The sequence below is a fragment of the Meles meles genome, chromosome 1, assembly GCF_922984935.1.
Source record: "Meles meles chromosome 1, mMelMel3.1 paternal haplotype, whole genome shotgun sequence".
In the NCBI taxonomy this organism is placed as follows: Eukaryota; Metazoa; Chordata; class Mammalia; order Carnivora; family Mustelidae; genus Meles; species Meles meles.
In genome coordinates, this window is record NC_060066.1 from 122442044 (window position 1) to 122460275 (window position 18232).

Below are 18232 nucleotides of genomic sequence, written 5' to 3' on the forward strand. Positions count from 1 at the left end.
AGTTGGGCAAAACCGAGTGTAATACAAAGCCCGTTTTTATAACAATTTATAACAAAGTGTCAGATATCTCACATAGTTCATTGAATATCGTACTGAAAGTGAGAAACAGAATGGCTGTGTGGGTAAGGTGTGGTTGTGATGATAGGGGTTGTTCACCCTCGAGACCCTGTGGCTGAGCAACAACTGCCCTGCCCAGCATCACCAGAGAGGATCGGACCCCAAATCGTTAGTCCAGGAAAAGGTCCAAATTCTAAATTCAAGGTACAGTTTCTACTGAACACACTATCACTTTCTTAGCATTGTAAAGCCCAACAATTATACGTTGAACCATCATAAGTGGGGGATGATTTATATTTAGTCTCTGAAGCTGTATTATAAGCAAAAACCCATCATCTCTTACTGCTTCATCTTAAATAGTTTTCTCTAGCACAGTGATTTTCAGACTTTTTGTTTTTAGGACCCTTTTGCCTTCCTTCTTAACTGCAGACCACAAAAAAACAAAACAACAACAAAAAAAAAACCCCAGAAAATCCTCCAAGAAACAAACAAACAAAAACTGAGGACCACGAAGAACTCTTGTTCATAGGGGTTTTATTTATTGATATTTACCATATTAGGATTTAAAACTAAGAAAAATTTCAAATGTAACTCTATACAAGCACACAGTTGAGCCATCAGAGTGAGGAGGTCACTCCGGCCCCAGCAGACTCCACCATACACTCAGAAGGGAAGAGTAAAAAAAAGACTTATGGTCTTTGAAGTACAGAAAGTTTGACCTCACAGAGTCCCTGAAACTGTCCCAGGGATCCCCCCTCCCCAGGGGTCAGTTTGAGAACTGGTGCCTAGTTTTTCCCATGAAATGGGACTCAAAGCCTGTTGGATTTTAGTTGTCACTAAAGCCAAGTTTGTATTTGTAGGAAAGCTACCATACATGAGAATGTTTATGTAATGATGTGGGTGTGAAAATAGTTGATGAGCAGTTATCAATCAGTACCTTCCAGTTTCAGTTTCTAGGTTTTAGCCAACTGCCCTTGTTAGAATTCAGTCAAAATGTGTTCAGCTGATTGAAATGTCTACTTAACACTTAGTGATTTCTCACCTTTTTATTTTTTTCCAGTTTTGGTGTATTTTTTTTTTTTTAATTTCTCACATTTTATTGGCTACTCTGGCCTAGTATTAATCTAAGCAAGAGATCACAAATGAAACAACGGTAAAATAAACATGTTTATGTCTCCAAATGCCCTTGAGTCAAGTTAGGTAATTTTGCTAGCACCCTGAATAATTTCGTTGTAAGTCAGCCATTAAATACTATGTATTTTTTTCTTTTTCTTCTAGAGTTTCTGCTATGGTGCTGGAAAATCAGTTAATATGCTGAGACATATAGGTGGTCCTGAAAGAGAACCACCCCGGGCCCTTAAGCCAGGTGATAGAGGACGGCTTCAGGAAGTTGATTATAGACCCCATGGTGGAGCAGGTGATGCAGATTTCCCTTATAGAGGCCACTTCGGCCCCTTTGAGCAAGGCCCTTATGACAGAACATATGAGGGTAGAAGAGATGGTATGAGAGAGAGAGATGTTGACTTGAGGCCTAGGACTGGCAACAAGAGCCCCGAAGTGCTCCGGCCATGTGATGTACCCCAGGCAGAGGCGAGAGAGCGTCCCAAGGCCGTACCCTGTGTAAGTCAGCAATTGTTTATTTTGCCATCCCCCTTCATGCTAGACCTCAGTGCTTCCTGTGGAGCTTCTGGTTAGGGGTTTCTGCTCTTTTACCTTCCACAGTTAATTATATCGTTATTGATATAATTGTTTACTCTCTCTTTTCTGGTCAAAAGTTCTGCCTTCTTAGAAGAACTAAAACAAGATTTAATTTTTATGTTAAATACTATTAAACAGTAGTTAGAACAGGTGCTAATTCATAGGAAACCAGCTAATCGTGACAGATTTCTGCCCTTTGAAGAGCTGAGAGAGAAGTCCTCACTGAAGGCCTGGAGCCCCGGGGATCCTGCAGGAGAGTCCTGAAGGCTCAGCTGGGTGGGAGACTGGGCGGGGAGGGGTCACACACCCTGCTTTCCCAAATCCTTGGTATCACTGGCTAGACTATCTTCTACCCGCAGAATGCTGAGGTGTTTTTTCCTACATTATTGGCCATTTAAAGGGAGACTTGAATTTCTGTTTGGAGTGGAATTTACGATGTCAAGTTGTTCCTGTAAACCTTTGAGAAACAATTGTGAGCACAGTTGAATCTAGAAAATTAGAATCCCTTCCATTGGAATTTCTTGTAAGAGGAAACATACTTGCATACATCTAAAAATTTTTCCGATGTGCCTTTCAGCTTTAATAGTTAATGGCAGTGCACCACTCATTCCAAATCCTCCAGGGACTGTTCATCTCTCTTAAAGGGAAAGCCAGTTATCTCATTGGCCGGTGCTTCTTGGATCTGCCCACAGTCCCCCTCCATTAGTACATGGATTTCTTCTCCTCCTATTCTCGCTCTCCTTCAGCCACAAGGGCCTCCTCACAATTCCATGAATTAGAACCTTTTTACTTGCTGCTCCCTGTCTAGAATGCTGAAATGTTCATTTCTTTAAGCCTTTACTCCTGTATCACCTTTCAGACTACCTAATTTAAACAGCACTCTGACCCCAGCTTGGTACTTTGTTAGTTTGTTGCTTGATTGTCTCTCCAAGCTAAACCTAAGTTTCAGTGAGGGCAAGGGTTTTTGTTTTGTTCCTGCTGTATCCCCACTACCTGGAACTGAATATAGGATCAGTAAATATGAATTACTCTCACCAAGCAAGAGGAGTCAGCAGTACTGGTCACCAGGCCTCTTGCTCTCCTAAAGCTGGGCCACTAGACCAGCTGGCTATCCTAAGTGCCCCCACTCCTCTGTGCAGGGTTCTGTGAGGATTCTGGACATTGACATAATTACAGCACAGCTCTGGAGCTGGGATTTGAAACAGTTGAGAGTTTGATATAGATTTACACAGCAACTTATTAAACGTTTGGGGACTGAATCTTCTCATTACTTTAAACAATTAAAATGTCATTCTCTACAGCATAAATTACCTGTTTTGGATACAAAGCTCAAAGAATTTGGTGGAATCCAGGGAGAAAGCACACCACCAGAAAGCAGTACTGAAAGCAGCCAGTCTACTAGGCCTGTCTCTGGCCCAGACACATCAGAGAAGGTGGAAGGTTCACCTGCAGAGGAAAAGGCCCAGCTCAGGACTGATGCCAAAGGCAGCCCAGAGGAAGGCAGTGCGTCCTGCCCAGCCAGCTGTGGAAAGGATCTGGATACTGGCCCACGTGGCTAGAAGAGCACAGACTCGGTCCACCACTCGGAGGTCGTCATTGGGTTTTGTAAAGTATACTCTTCACAGCTATTCGCTCTCCTCTACAAATATTCTGACATTTACTACTCCACAGGTGCCAACTTAAACATTAATATTTTTATTCACCATCAGAACTAATGAATACACATGTATTTCTGTTTAATTTTATCTTTTACGTAATTTCATTTTCATATTGGTGCTTCCTGCGGGACTTTGAGGTGTTAATTTTAGAACAGGATCTCATAGATGAACGTATGGCAAGCATCACTGATTTCAAATTAAAGAGGCCAGTTTGAATCAGGGAGCAATGAAAAATAAGTTTTATGGTTCACATGCATATATGGGCACCAAGTAGCTAATGTGTGTGTTGCCTAGTGGCTGTCCTGTAATACCTACTTCAGTTAATGATTTGTGAGTTGTGCATGGATTCGGTAGGTTTCTGAAAGTGGCAGGTACTCAGAAACCATTGTAAGGACAGTTGCTGTCATCAGCTTTACCCTCTTCATGCACTTCGGTGTCTTAATGCAGTTACCGAGCCTGCGTTCCCTTGTCTCTGCGGAGGCTGCCCCAGCTCATCATGGCTTCGTCGTTGCGAGTGGTGCCTCCATCGTTGCGAGTGGTGCCTCCATTGCTCAACTCTTCCGGCGCTCACTGGGCCTGCTTTCTTGCTGCCCCTCTTTACCCTCAGATAAGACAGAACTGAAGATGGCCAGGAGACTTTAGTTAGCACAGCTTGTTAAATCAGTGATCGTGGTTTTACATAGTCAGTAGCTGGAGAATAGCTTTACTCTTTCCCCACCAAATACATACTTTACACCTTGGTCAAGTACATTGTTTTTTCTAAACAGCATAATTTCTGAATGTTCCTGGTTAAGTATAAAAAAATGCCGTTGTCAAGATTTTAAAAAATTACCTCAGCAAAAGGATGTAAAATTTATTGTTAATATTATTTTCTAGTTTAATATTGCAAACATCTTTAGTAATTCATCAGAAAGGTAATAGTTCTTTGCAGAAAACACAGCAGGATTTTATATAAAAATTCACAGCACAGTAGGTTTAGAACAAAGGAACTAACGCAGGGGTGCCTGCAGTTCTGAGTGGCTTTGTGAACATCGCTGCATATTAAGTCTTCCCTGAGGGCCTGACCTGTTCACACTAACTGGTAAATATGTGCTGGGGGTGGGGGGAATATGTGCCTAGGGTGGTTGTCATCAGAGCTGTGACTGGATTCTGAAGAGCAGTGGATGCCTCAGGTGACAGACCTTTAACTATGATAGTGGAGTTAATGCTGTTTCAACTCCTGCTCTTTATCAGTCCAAAAAGGGATCTGTAAAAAACTAAGTAGAATTTCATCTTTGTATTCTTTCATTACAGATACCCGTTTGGGGATGCAGTCCACTTTGACAGCTAGCGAGGCAACATACCACTGCTGTTGAATGATGACAGCAATTTAGGGAAGACACTAAAGCAGACCGAACAGATCAAGGCCAGTTTATAACTTGGAGAAATAGACTTGTTTCTTGTCCAGCCCGTATCTGTCATTAGAATCAAGGGTTTTAGCAACTGGCTTTTAGGAAAATCAGAATGGGGTCGACAGCTTTTTAAAAGCAGAATGGAATGGAATAGATAATGTTGAATGTTTACAGGGTCTAAGAACTATTGTATATGCAAAATAAACACTTATTTTTACATTGTGATTTGGTATGCTGTCTTTGCTCATCAAATATGCTTGTGAGAAAAAAAAAAAAAAAACCCATGAAAACTTCCGTGCAGTTTTTACAAGGATGCTATCTAGGACATTATATCCTGTATGTAATATAGAAGACAAGATGATCCAGGTGCTGAGTACTTTTGACAAAATTTGTCTGATCTTAGAACCAAAAATCTTTTTTTCCCCTGAGCCTTTGCTGTCATTCCAGATTAACTTTCTATTTTATTTTTGTGAACACTGGCCGTTTGGAGAAGTGGTCTATCTACCAAATCACCTGAAGGATTTTAAGGAAGAACAGAGCCCCCCGATTCCATCCTGGCTGTGCAGAATCAGAAGCAACCAGAGGTGAATGAGTTGCCAACTTGTTCTGGCTGTGGGTATTTGCATTCTAGAATTCACCCTTAGGCTAGGCTCTGCTCTTTCCATCCTTGCTATCTTCTTTCGCTAAGCTTACTTTGTGTCATGTCCTATTACATACCCTTGTAAACTACCTTCAGTTTCTGGGAGGGGGAGGGAAGGCTTAATGATGACTGAAGGCTTAACTTACAACTTTCATTCTTAAATTTTGTGAATTTCATCTATTTTCTATTTTCATGGCCTAGGTTCTTGATAGAACCACAACTGTTTTGGGGGTGTTTTTCTTGTTTAAAGTTTTGTTTTGACGTTAGGTCTTAAAAAGTTTTACAGCCGTGTTTTGTAACAGAAGGTGTAATTTTAAGCCACACACACACTTTAAAATTAAAGGGCCTAAAACATGCTGGAAGTTTATTTAAGAGTTTTTTGTAATGGCTTTGAACTAATAACATGCTGAAAATAATGACTTCCTTAGCAGAAAAAGATCGATCTGGATTTTTTTTAAATAAGACTATAACTTTTTTACACATTGGGCAAGTATGTTATTTTTACTAAACAGCAAAATTTCTCACTACATCCATGGTTCAGTATAAAAAAAAGCCATTGTCAATTCAGATTTAAAAAAAATTATCTCAGCAAGAGGATAAATTCTAGTCTAGATTCATTTATCTTCCTCCTTTATAAACTCTAGGTAAAGGAATCTAACAAGTTGCCAAAGAACACAGTCCCGAGCTTGAATCACGAAAGTTGATGAAGCACCTTTTGTAAGACCCCCTCCACTCTGAAACAAGTGTGAACAGAGAAATGTTAATTAATATCATACTATTAAAGGTTATTTATATCATTCTAGAACATTTTAAGCTGTATTACAGTGCTATAATTTCTCCTTTTAAGGAAAAAGTAATAGACTGAATTTCCCTGCAGTGTTCTGAAAGGAAATAAGGTCATTAAAAAAAAATACATCCATAGTAACTAGAAGTTTGCTTATTTTTTTCCTGTATTTTTAAATTCCAACAAAGCATTACTTTGTATAAGGTCCTTCAGTTCAAATTCAGTGTCTCTGTTTTGATCTCTTTGTAAGAGAACTCTCTGTTCATCCATTCTTTTTGCCTGAGAACGTAAAATCAAGCTAAAAAAGTCCTCATCTGGTACTGTTGGTCCCTTTGTGGTGGCAGGTGGTGGAGCACATCTTTGATCATCTAATCTGGACCCCTGAAAATTGATGAGAAAGAGATTAAACCACAAATATTTCATTAATGTCTGTCATCACAAGAAAAACTTTGCCTTGTTTCAGAAATATAATCTTTAGACCTGAAACCTAATAAAACCTTTGTCATGATTTACATAATCAGAATCTAGCAAGTATTATGTAGAAGCATAACTTCTTGGCTTTGCTAAGATTAATTAAGAGTCAAGGTTAAGGGGTGCCTGGGTGGCTCAATGGGTTAAAGCCTCTGCCTTTGGCTCAGGTCATGATCCCAGGGTCCTGGCTCGAGCCCCACATTAGGCTCTCTGCTCAGTGGGGAGCCTGCTTCCTCCTCTCTCTCTGCCTGCTTCTCTGCCTACTTGTGATCTCTGTCTGTCAAATAAATAAATAAAATCTTGAAAAAAAAAAGTCAAGGTCAAATCTTAGAGAATAGGCACTGACAAGTACAATTTACCAAATCCTTAGAATGTTAGGTACAAAAATACTGTAGCACTACCCTACAAATAACCGTGTCAGGCCAGGGGTCAGCAAACCAGAACCCGCTGCCTGTTTTTGTATATAATGTTTCCTTTTCATTTCACCACAATGCTCATTTGTTGATGAACTACGTGTGGCTGCTTGCCTGCTACCACTGCAGAGCTGAGCAGCTGTGATAAAGACCATGGGGCCTGAAAAGCCTAGCATGTTTTCTGTCTTGCCCTGTCTTAAGCATCTAAATCCTTGTAGCCCAGATTTTTCTCCTGGAAGTTTTAACTTACTGATCCTTATTTTAGAAATCCATTAGAAATGTTATTGATCAATTAAAAAATACAAGCACTTAAAAGATACATAGAGCATCTGGTATTGGAGCTCCAGTGTGGGGATATGTGGGCTGACGTCAGAGTGCCCACTCTTGCTGGGCACTGTGCACTGACCTGCCTTCACATTTAACCCCTCAGCCCCAGGATCCTCCCGGGCCTCCTTGTGAGCAGCCACCCTGACACATACCACCCCCACCCACACTCTCTCTCTCCCGCCCACCCCCCCCAGGCTTCATTTGATTTCATCGTCTCCAACTCATCCAAGGGCACTTGGGTCCCTAGACCTCTTCTGGTCTTCATTCTTTACATCTGCCTTACCTGTTTGCTCCCAGGGTCTTAGGCCAGATTTGATCACTCTCAATAACTGCATTATGATTTACAATCATAATTTCAAACATCCCATTTTGACTGCCACCTCCAATTTGCCAGATCAGGCTAGATAGTAATCTCCCAGGAAATTTTTTATAATTATAAAATAAAATTTACCACTCTAACCATTTTTAAATGCACAGTTTAGTATTAACCCTATTTGGTATTCATCCTGTTGTGTAGTCACCACCATCCATAATTATGAACATTTTCATCTTGTAAAACCGAACTCTAGACATCTTAAACAGTAGCTCCCATTCTCTGCTCTCCAGCTGCTGGCAACCACCATTCTACTTTGACTCTCTGAATCTGACTACTTTACCTCATAGGGGTGAAACTGTATCGTATTTGTCCTCCTGTGACTGCCTGCTTCTCAGCACAATGCCTTTGGGATTCACCTGTGTTGTGACTTGTGTCAGAATTTTCCTCATTTTTATGGCTGAAAAGTATTCCATTATGTAGCTACACCATATTTTATCCATCTGCCAGTGGGTACTTTGTTGCCTCTAACTTTTGGCTATTGTGAATAATGCAGTATTGTGAATATTGGGCATGGGTGTACGAATACCTGTTCATATCTGTGATTTCAATTGCTTGGGTATATACCCAGAAATGACTGTTGGATCATATGGTAATTTTATTTTTAACTTTGTGAGGAACTACCATACTGTTTTTGTTTTATTTTTTTTTTTAACATTTAAGCTGAGTTTTAATCCTGAGAATTTTTTTTTTTTAATATTTTATTTATTTGACAGAGAGAAATCACAAGTAGGCAGAGAGGCAGGCAGAGAGGCAGGCAGAGAGAGAGGAGGAAGCAGGCTCCCTTCAGAGTAGAGAGCCAGATGTGGGGCTCGATCCCAGGACCCTGGGATCATGACCTGAGCCGAAGGCAGAGGCTTTAACCCACTGAGCCACCCAGGCGCCCCTAGAATTTTTTTTTTTTTAAAGATTTTATTTATTTGACAGAAATCACAAGAGAGGCAGGCAGAGAGAGGGGAAGGGAAGCAGGCTCTCCGCTGAGCAGAGAGCCCGATGCGGGACTCGATCCCAGGACCCTGAGATCATGACCTGAGCCGAAGGCAGCGGCTTAACCCACTGAGCCACCCAGGCGCCCCCTGAGAATTTTTTTTTTAAGACTATTTATTTGAGAGAGTGAAAGCGAGAGAGAGCACAGAGAGGAAGACGCAGATCTGCTACTGAGCAGAGCGCCCAATGCAGGGCTCCAACCCAGGACCCCTGGGATCATGATATGAGTTAAAGGCAGTCACTTGACTGAGCCACTCAGGAACCCCTCTTCTGTCCATTTCTTTCTTTCTTTTTTATTTTTTTTTATTTTTTATTTTTTTATTTTTTTATTTTTTTAAATTTTATTTATTTACTTGACAGAGAGAAATCACAAGAGAGGCAGGCAGAGAGAGAGGAAGGGAAGCAGGCTCCCCGCTGAGCAGAGAGCCTGATGTGGGACTCGATCCCAGGCCCCTGAGATCATGACCTGAGCTGAAGGCAGCGGCTTAACCCACTGAGCCACCCAGGCGCCCCTAGAATTTTTTTTTTTTTTTAAAGATTTTATTTATTTGACAGAAATCACAAGAGAGGCAGGCAGAGAGAGGGGAAGGGAAGCAGGCTCTCCGCTGAGCAGAGAGCCCGATGCGGGACTCGATCCCAGGACCCTGAGATCATGACCTGAGCCGAAGGCAGCGGCTTAACCCACTGAGCCACCCAGGCGCCCCCTGAGAATTTTTTTTTTAAGACTATTTATTTGAGAGAGTGAAAGCGAGAGAGAGCACAGAGAGGAAGACGCAGATCTGCTACTGAGCAGAGCGCCCAATGCAGGGCTCCAACCCAGGACCCCTGGGATCATGATATGAGTTAAAGGCAGTCACTTGACTGAGCCACTCAGGAACCCCTCTTCTGTCCATTTCTTTCTTTCTTTTTTAAACGATTTTATTTATTTGACAGATAGCAAGAGAGGGACCACAAGCAGGGGGAGTGGAAGAGGGAGAAGCAGGCTCCCCACTGAGCAGGGAGCCTGGAATCATGACCTGAGCCAAAGGCAGATACTTAACAACTGAGGCACCCAAGCACCCCTGTCCATTTCTTGACTGGATTATGTGTTCTTCAGATGTTGAGTTTGATAAATTCTTTATAGATTTTGGATACCAGTCTTTTATCTGGTAAGTCATTTGCAAATATCGTCTCCCATTCTGTTGGTTGTCTTTTGGTTTTGTTGACTGTTTCCTTTGCTGTGCAGAAGCTTTTTATCTTGGTAAGTCCCAGAAGTTCAATTTTGCCTTTGTTTCCCTTGCCTTTGGAGATGTGTCTAGCAAGAAGCTGCTGTGGCCGAGATCAAAGAGGTGCTGCTTGTGTTTTCTAGGATTTTGATGGATTCCTGTCTCATATTTAGGTCTTTCATCCATTTTGAGTCTATTTTTGTGTATGGTGTAAGGAAATGGTGTGATTTCATTCCTTTGCATGTGGCTGCCCAATTTTCCCAATACCATTTGTTGAAGAGACCGTCTTTTTCCCATTGGATATCCTTTCCTGCTTTGTCAAAGATTAGTTGACCCTAGAGTTGAGGGTCCATTTCTGGGTTCTCTGTTCTATTCCACTGATCTATGTGTTTTTGTGTCGGTACTATACTGTCTTGATGATTACAGTTTTGTAATAGAACTTGAAGTCTGGAATTGTGATGCCACCAGCTTTTTTTTTTTTTTTTAATATTTTATTTACTTATTTGAGAGGTAGAGAGAGACAACGAAAGAGAGAGAGCACGAGAGGAGAGGTCATCGGAAGAAGCAGACTTCCTGCTGAGTAGGGAGCCCGATGTGGGACTCGATCCCAGGACTCCAGGATCATGACCTGAGCCCAAGGCAGTTGCTTAACCAACTGAGCCACCCAGACGCCCCTCTTTTTCAACATTCCTTTGGCTATTCAAGGTCTTTTCAGGTTCCAAACAAATTTTAGAATTATTTCTTCCAGCTCTGTGAAAAAGTTGATAGTATTTCCATAGGGATTGTATCAAATGTTTAGATTGCCCTAGGTAGCTTAGACATTTCAACAGTATTTATCCTTTCAACCCATGCACATGTTCTATAGTTTCCTTAGTACAGATCCTTTGCCACTTTGTTTAGGTTTATTCCCAATTATCTTACGGTTTGGGGTGCAATTGTAAATGGGATCGATTCCTTAATTTCTTTCTCAGTGTATAGAAATACAACTGATTTCTGTGCATTGATTTTACATTCTGCCACTTTGCTAAATTCCTTTATGAGTTTTCCACATAGAGTATCATGTCATCTGCAAAGAGTGAGAGTTTCAATTCTTTGCTGATTCAGATGCCTTTTCTTTTTGTTGTCTGATTACTGAGGCAGGACTTCTAGTACTATGTTGAACAATGGTAAGAGTGGACATCTCTGTCATGTTCCTGAACTTAGGGGAAAAGCTCAGTTTTTCCCCATTGAGAATGATACTCACGGTGGGCTTTTCGTATGTGGCTTTTATGATATTCTTTATCCCTATACTTCTTACACTGTGAAGTTTTAATTAAGAAAGGATGCAGTACCGGGTGCCTGGGTGGCTCAGTGGTTGAGCCTCTGCCTTCGGCTTGGGTCATGATCTCAGGGTCCGGGGATCGAGTCCCGCATCAGGCTCTCTGCTTCGCGGGGAGCCTGCTTCCTCCTCTCTCTCTGCCTGCCTTTCTGCTTACTTGTGATCTCTGTCTGTCAAATAAATAAATATTAAAAAAAAAAAAAAGGATGCAGTACCTTGTCAAATGCTTTTTCTGCATCTATTGAGAGGATCCTATGGTTCTTGTCCTTTTATTGTGGTGTATCACGTTGATTGATTTGCAGCTGTTAAGCCACCCTTGCAGCCCAGTCATGGTGAATAATCCTTTTAATGTACTGTTGGAGTCTACTGCTAGTATCCTGGTAAGAATTTTTGCATCATTCAGGTTTATCAGGGGTATTGGTCTTTTCAGTGGGATCTTTGGTTTTGGAATCAAGGTAATACTGGCCTGACAGAATGAGTTTGGAAGTTTTCCTTCCATTTCTATTTTTTAAAACAGCTTCAGAAGAACAGGTGTTTATTCTTTATGTTTTTTTTTTAAAGATTTTATTTATTTATTTGACAGAGAGAGATCACAAGTAGATAGAGAGGCAGGCAGAGAGAGAGAGAGAGGGAAGCAGGCTCGCCGCCGAGCAGAGAGCCCAATGCGGGACTCGATCCCAGGACCCTGAGATCATGACCTGAGCCGAAGGCAGCGGCTTAACCCACTGAGCCACCCAGGCGCCCCGTTTATTCTTCTTTAAATGCTTGGTAGAATTCCCGAGAAACCATGCAGCCCTGGACTCTGCTCAGGTTTTCTATTTCTTCCTGGTTCATTTTTGGTAATTTATACATCTCTAAGGAATGTATCCATTTCTTCCAGATTGCCTAATTTGTTGGCATATAGTTGCTCATCATACGTTCTTGTAATTGTAATTTCCTTGTTGGTTGTGATCTCTCCTTGTTCATTCATGATTTTATTTTATGAATTTGGTTTTTTTTTTTTTTTTCCTTTTAGATAAGTCTGGCTGGGGGAGGGGGTGTCATCAATCATACTAATTCTTTCAAAGAACCAGCTCCTAGTTTTGTTGATCTGTTCTGCTGTTCTTTTGGTTTCTATTTCATTGATTTCTCCTCTAATAATCATTTCTCCTGCTGGGTTTAAGCTTTATTTGCTTTTTTTTTTTTTAAAAAGATTTTATTTGACAGATAGAGATCACAAGTAGGCAGAGAGGCAGGCAGAGAGAGAGGAGGAAGCAGGCCCCCTGCGGGGCTCGATCCCAGGACCCAGGCGCCCCATAAGCTTTATTTGCTATGCTTAAGCTCCTTTAGGAGTAGGGTTGGGCTGTGTCTTTGAGACCTTTCATGTTTCTTGAGAAAGGCTTATATTGCTATATACTTCCCTCTTAGGACTGCCTTTGCTGCATCCTGAAGGTGTTTTTTTTTTTTTTTTTTAATATTTATTTATTTGACAGAGAGAGAGGTCATAAGTAGGCAGAGAGGCAGGCAGAGAGAGAGGGAGAAACGGGCTCCCCACTGAGCAGAGAGCCCAATGCAGGGCTCGATCCCAGGACCCTGAGATCATTACCTGAGCCAAAGGCAGAGACTTAAACCACTGAGCCACCCAGGCGCCCCCCAAAGGTTTTGAACAGTTGTGTTTTCATTTTCATTTGTTTCCATAAATTTTTAAAATTCTTCTTTAATTTCCTCGTTGACTCATTCATTCTTTAGTAGGATGCTCTTTAACCTCCAAGTATTTGAGTTCTTTCCAAATTTCCTCTTGTGACTGAGTTCCAGCTTCAAAGCATTGTGGTCCAAAAATATGCAGGGAATGATCCCTGTCTTTTGGTACTGGTTGAGACCTGATTTGTGACCCAGTATGTGATCCATTCTGGAGAATGTTCCATGTAGACTCGAGAAGAATGTATATTCTGGGGGCACATGTGTTTTAGTTGGTTAGCATCTGCCTTTGGCTCAGGTCATGATCCCAGGGTCCTGGGATTGGGTCCCCCATCTGGCTTCTTACTCAGCAGGGAGCCTACTTCTCCCTCTCCTCTGCCTGCCACTCCTCCTGCTTGTGCTCTGTCAAATCAATAAAACCTTAAAAAAAAAGTGTATTCTGCTATTTTAGGATGGAATGCTGTGAATACATCTGTGAAATCTATCTAGTCCAGTGTGTCATTCAGAGCCCTATTTTTTCTTTGTTGATCTTCTGCTTAGAAGATTTGTCCATTGTAGCGAGTGGGGTGTTAAAGTCCCCTATGGGGGCAACTGGGTGGCTCAGTCAGTTAAACATCTGCCTCCCACTCAGGTCATAGATCTTGGGGTCCTGGGATTGAGCCCTGAGTTCAGGGCTTCCTGCTCAGCAGGGAGTCTGCTTCTCCCTCTCCCTTCCCTACCTCTCACCATGTGCTTTCTCTCAAATCTTAAAAATTTTTAAATCCCCTATTATTACTATATTATTATCAATGTGTTTCTTTAATTTTGTTATTAATTGGCTTGTATAATTGACTGCTCCCATATTAGGGGCTTGAATATTTACAATTGCTAGATCTTCTGTTGGACAGACCCTTAATTATGACATAGCATCTTTCCTCATCTCTTATACAGTCTTTGGTTTAAAATTTCATTTGTCTGAAATGAGGACTGCCACCCCGCTTTCTTCTGATGTCCATTGGCATGGTAATGGTTTTCCACCCCTTTACTTTCAATCTGGAGGTGTCTTTGGGTCCAAAATGAGTCTCTTGCACACAGCACATCAATGGGTCTTTTTTTTTTTTTTTTTTAAAGATTTATTTATTTGACAGATAGAGATTACAAGTAGGCAGAGAGGCAGGCAGAGAGAGAGAGAGGAGGAAGCAGGCTCCCGGCCAAGCAGAGAGCCCGATGCGGGGCTCGATCCCAGGACCCTGGGATCATGACCTGAGCTGAAGGCAGAGGCTTTAACCCGCTGAGCCACCCAGGCGCCCCTCAATGGGTCTTTTTTTAATCCAATCTCATACCCCCCCCTTTTTTTAAGATTTTATTTATTTCTGGGGCGCCTGGGTGGCTCAGTGGTTTAGGCCTCTGCCTTCGGCTCAGGTCATGATCTCAGGGTCCTGGGATCGAGCCCCGCGTCGGGCTCTCGGCTCAGTGAGGAGCCTGTTTCTCCCTCTCTCTCTGCCTGCCTCTCTACTTGTGACCTCTCTCTCTCTCTGTCAAATAAATAAATAAAATATTAAAAAAGATTTTATTTCTTTGATAGAGATCACAAGTAGGCAGAGGGGCAGGCAGAGAGGCAGGCAGAGAGAGAGAGAGGAGGAAGCAGGCTCCCCACTGAGCAGAGAGCCCGATGCAGGGCTCGATCCTAGAACCCTGGGATCATGACCTGAGCCGAAGGCAGAGGCTTTAACCCACTGAGCCACCCAGGTGTCCCAATCTCATACCCTGTCTTTTGATTGGGGCATATTTAGCCCATTTACATTCAGAGTAACTACTGAAAGATGAATTTAGTGCCACTGAATTACCTATAAAGTCACTGTTTTCTCTATATTGTTTATGTTCCTTTCTGGTGTTACTTTTGGGCTCTTTGCTTAAAGGATCCCCTTTAACATTTTTTGCAGGACTGGTTTAGTGATCATAAATTATTTTGGAAGCTTTATTATCTCTCCTATTTGGAATGACTTTCTAGCTGGACAGTATTTTTGACTATGTATTTCTCATTTAGCAACCTGAATATATCATGCCAGTCCTCTCTGGCCTGCCAGGTCTCTGCAGAAAGGTCTGTTGCTAGCCCTTTATTTCCACTCTTGTAGGTTATAGAACTTTTGTCCTGAGCTGCTTTCAGGATTTTCTCTTTGTCTCTGAGATTTGCAAGCTTCACTATTATATGTCGAGGTGTTGACCTATTTTTTACTGATTTTGAGGGGGGATGGTTCTCTGTGCCTCCTGGACTTGAATGCTTGCTTCTTTTCTCAGATTAGGAAAGTTCTCAGGTATAATTTTTTATTTATTTTTATTTTTTTTAAAAGATTTTATTTATTTAATTGACAGATCACAAGTAGGCAGAGAGGCAGGCAGAGAGAGAGGAGGAAGCAGGCTCCCTGCGGAGCAGAGAGCCCGATGTGGGGCTCGATCCCAGGACCCTGAGATCATGACCTGAGCCGAAGGCAGCGGCTTAATCCACTGAGCCACCCAGGCGCCCCAATTTTTTTTTTTTTTTAAATATGGAACGCTTCACGAATTTGCGTGTCATCCTTGCGCAGGGGCCGTGCTAATCTCTGTAGCGTTCCAATTTTAGTCTGTGCTGCTGAAGCGAGGACTCAGGTATAATTTGTCCCCACTTCTTCTGGGATCCTAATTATTCTAGTATTGTTTACTTTATGGTATCCCTTATCTCTTGAATTCTCTCATGATCCAGTAGTTCTCGGTTTTTCTCAGCTTCCTCATTCCCCATCATTTTGTCATCTGTATCACTAATTATCTTCTGCCTCATTTACCCTAGCAGTTAGAGCCTCCATTTTTAAATTGTATTTCACTGATAGCCTTTTTCATTTCAATCTTTTTAGATTTTAGTTTGTCAGACAGGGATTCTCTAGTGTTTTCTATGCTTTTTTCAAGACCAGCTAATATGTTTATAATTGTTATTCTGAACTCTAGTTCTAACATCTTACTTATATCCATACCGATTAGGTCCCTGGTAAGTCAGTACTGCCTCTTGTTCTCTTTTGAGGTGAGTTTTTCTATCTTGTCATTCTTGCAGAAAGTGGTTGCCTTTCTATATGTAGATTGCAGCAATTCTTTTTCTTAGATCTCTGGTTGAGTTCACAGGTGTTCAGAATGAGTTGATGGCTGTGTAGCTGAATTCCTGGGACTAGACAAAACTGAGTTCTCCTACTCTTCTGCAATCTTGGAAAGTCCCACCATACTGTTTTTCATAGCAGCTTCACTGTTTTCTATTTCCACCTGCAGTGCACCAACATTTCCAATTTCTCCATGTCCTCACCAATGCTCGTTGTTTTCTGGTGGGGTTTTTGTTTTTTAATGGTAGCATCTTAATGGGTGTGATGTGGTATTTCATTGTGGTTTTGATTTGCATTTCTCTAATGATTTGTGATGTTGAGAATCCCTTCATATATTATTGGCCATTTGTATATTTTCTTTGGAGAAATGTCTATTTTGGTTCTTTGGGGAGGGGTTGGAGAAAAGGCAGAGAGAATATTAAGTAGGCTCTGTGCTATGCATGAGCCCCAGCACGGGGCTCATTATCATGACACTGACCTCATGACCTGCGCTGAAATCAAGGGTCGATCACTTAACCAACCAAGCCACTAGGCCCCCCTGTCCATTTCTGAAATAGGTTTTTTTGTAGTTAAGTTTTAGGGTTCTCTATATTCTGAATTAATCCTTTATCAGTTATATGATGTGCAGATATTTTCTGTGAGTTGCCTTTTTACTTTTGTAAGAGTGTTATTTAATGTACAAAAGTTTTTAAATAGTAGAAACATTCATTTTTCCTTTCTATTCTGTCAATTTTTGCTTCATATATATTGATGGTCTGTTATTAGGGACAATATTTCTTTTTTTGTTTAAGATTTTTGTTTATTTGACAGAGATCACAAGTAGGCAGAGAGAGAGGAGGAAGTAGACTCCCCACTGAGCAGAGAGCCCGATATGGGGCTTGACCCTGGGATCATGAACTGAGCCGAAAGGAGAGGATTTTTAACCCACTGAGCCACCCAGGTGACCCTAGGGACAGTATTTCTTTTCTTTTTTAAAGATTTCATTCATTCATTTGACAGAGAAAGAGATCACAAATAGGCAGAGAGAGAAAGGGAAGCAGGTTCCCTGCTGAGCAGAGAGCCTGATGGGGGGCTCGATCCGAGGACCCTGAGATCATGACCTGAGCCGAAGGCAGAGGCTTTAAACCCACTGAGCCATCCAGGAGCCCCAGGACAGTATTTTTTTTTTTTTTTTAAGATTTTATTTATTTACTTGACAGAGAGAGACCACAAGTAGACAGAGAGGCAGAGAGAGAGAAGCAGGCTCCCTGCTGAGCAGAGCGCCGGACGCGGGACTTGATCCCAGGACCCCGAGACCATGACCCGAGCCGAAGGCAGCTGCTTAACCCACTGAGCCACCCAGGTGCCCACCCAGGACAGTATTTCTTAAAGCCACTGGGCTCGTTGTTACTTTTCACTTTCATCTTTTATTTCTTTACTTCCCTCTTCAGTGCACCCTAGATTCCCAAGTCCCTTACTGAACTAACTCCGTGGTGTGTGCTTCTTTCCCAATCTATACTATTCTGTCAAAATACTGACCTTGATTAAATCTCTGTATCCTTAAGTAGGTGGTTATACCTTGAGGAAAAAACAACCACTGTACTGACCTGTCTTATTTCCGCAACTTATTCAAATGAGTCATCAGGGTAGCTCAATACTTCTGTTACTTTCCCCTGCTCAAGATGCTTTCAGTTTCTCAAAGAAACTATGTTCCACAATTTCCACTAATGTCCCTACTTCTTACTTTGGTAAGAAAATAAAAGCCTCCAGAGAGAATTCCTACCTACACTTACCTCCAAATCTGTACACATAATACTCTGCTCTCCTTCTTACCTGCGTAAAAACTTTGATTATCCCATACTATGCTGCATCACCCATTCCTCCCTCTGTGATCATTTCTATCAGCACACATGCAGTATTAACTTCCAAAGTAAGAAAACCCACTTCTATCTCCCCTTTATACTTTCCATTTTCTCAACCCCCTCAAACCTTTGTTCCCATCATGTCACTAAAACAGTATCTTTCAAAAAGACTAATAATCTCCATGTTGCCAGATCCCGTAGTTCAGCCCATAATCTTACTTGGCTTCTTAGTAATGTTCTTAAAACACTTTCTTCAGTTTGCTTCTACCACTCTCTGAGCTGACTGCTGCT

General features: G+C 41.7%; 2 protein-coding genes and 1 pseudogene across 9 annotated transcripts in view; 1 reads left to right on the top strand and 2 right to left on the bottom strand.

Moving 5' to 3' along the window:
* CLCC1 (chloride channel CLIC like 1) overlaps nucleotides 1-5029 on the top strand; it is a 28710-nt gene extending 23681 nt beyond the window's left edge. For 4 of the 5 annotated variants that reach the window (XM_046008338.1, XM_046008319.1, XM_046008312.1 and 1 more), the window contains 2 exons: nucleotides 1336-1677; nucleotides 3057-5029. In XM_046008338.1, the coding sequence (XP_045864294.1) occupies nucleotides 1336-1677; nucleotides 3057-3314 (600 nt within the window). In that variant the 3' untranslated portion in view covers nucleotides 3315-5029. The remainder of the gene's footprint in view (nucleotides 1-1335; nucleotides 1678-3056) is intronic. The other variant, XM_046008303.1, reaches the window with a different exon arrangement.
* A 752-nt stretch (nucleotides 5030-5781) lies between these two features.
* Nucleotides 5782-18232, bottom strand: part of GPSM2 (G protein signaling modulator 2) — a 62237-nt gene continuing 49786 nt past the window's right edge. For all 4 annotated transcript variants that reach the window (XM_046008270.1, XM_046008291.1, XM_046008260.1 and 1 more), the window contains one exon: nucleotides 5782-6609. In XM_046008270.1, the coding sequence (XP_045864226.1) occupies nucleotides 6382-6609 (228 nt within the window). In that variant the 3' untranslated portion in view covers nucleotides 5782-6381. The remainder of the gene's footprint in view (nucleotides 6610-18232) is intronic.
* LOC123928230 lies at nucleotides 15519-15614 on the bottom strand (annotated as a pseudogene).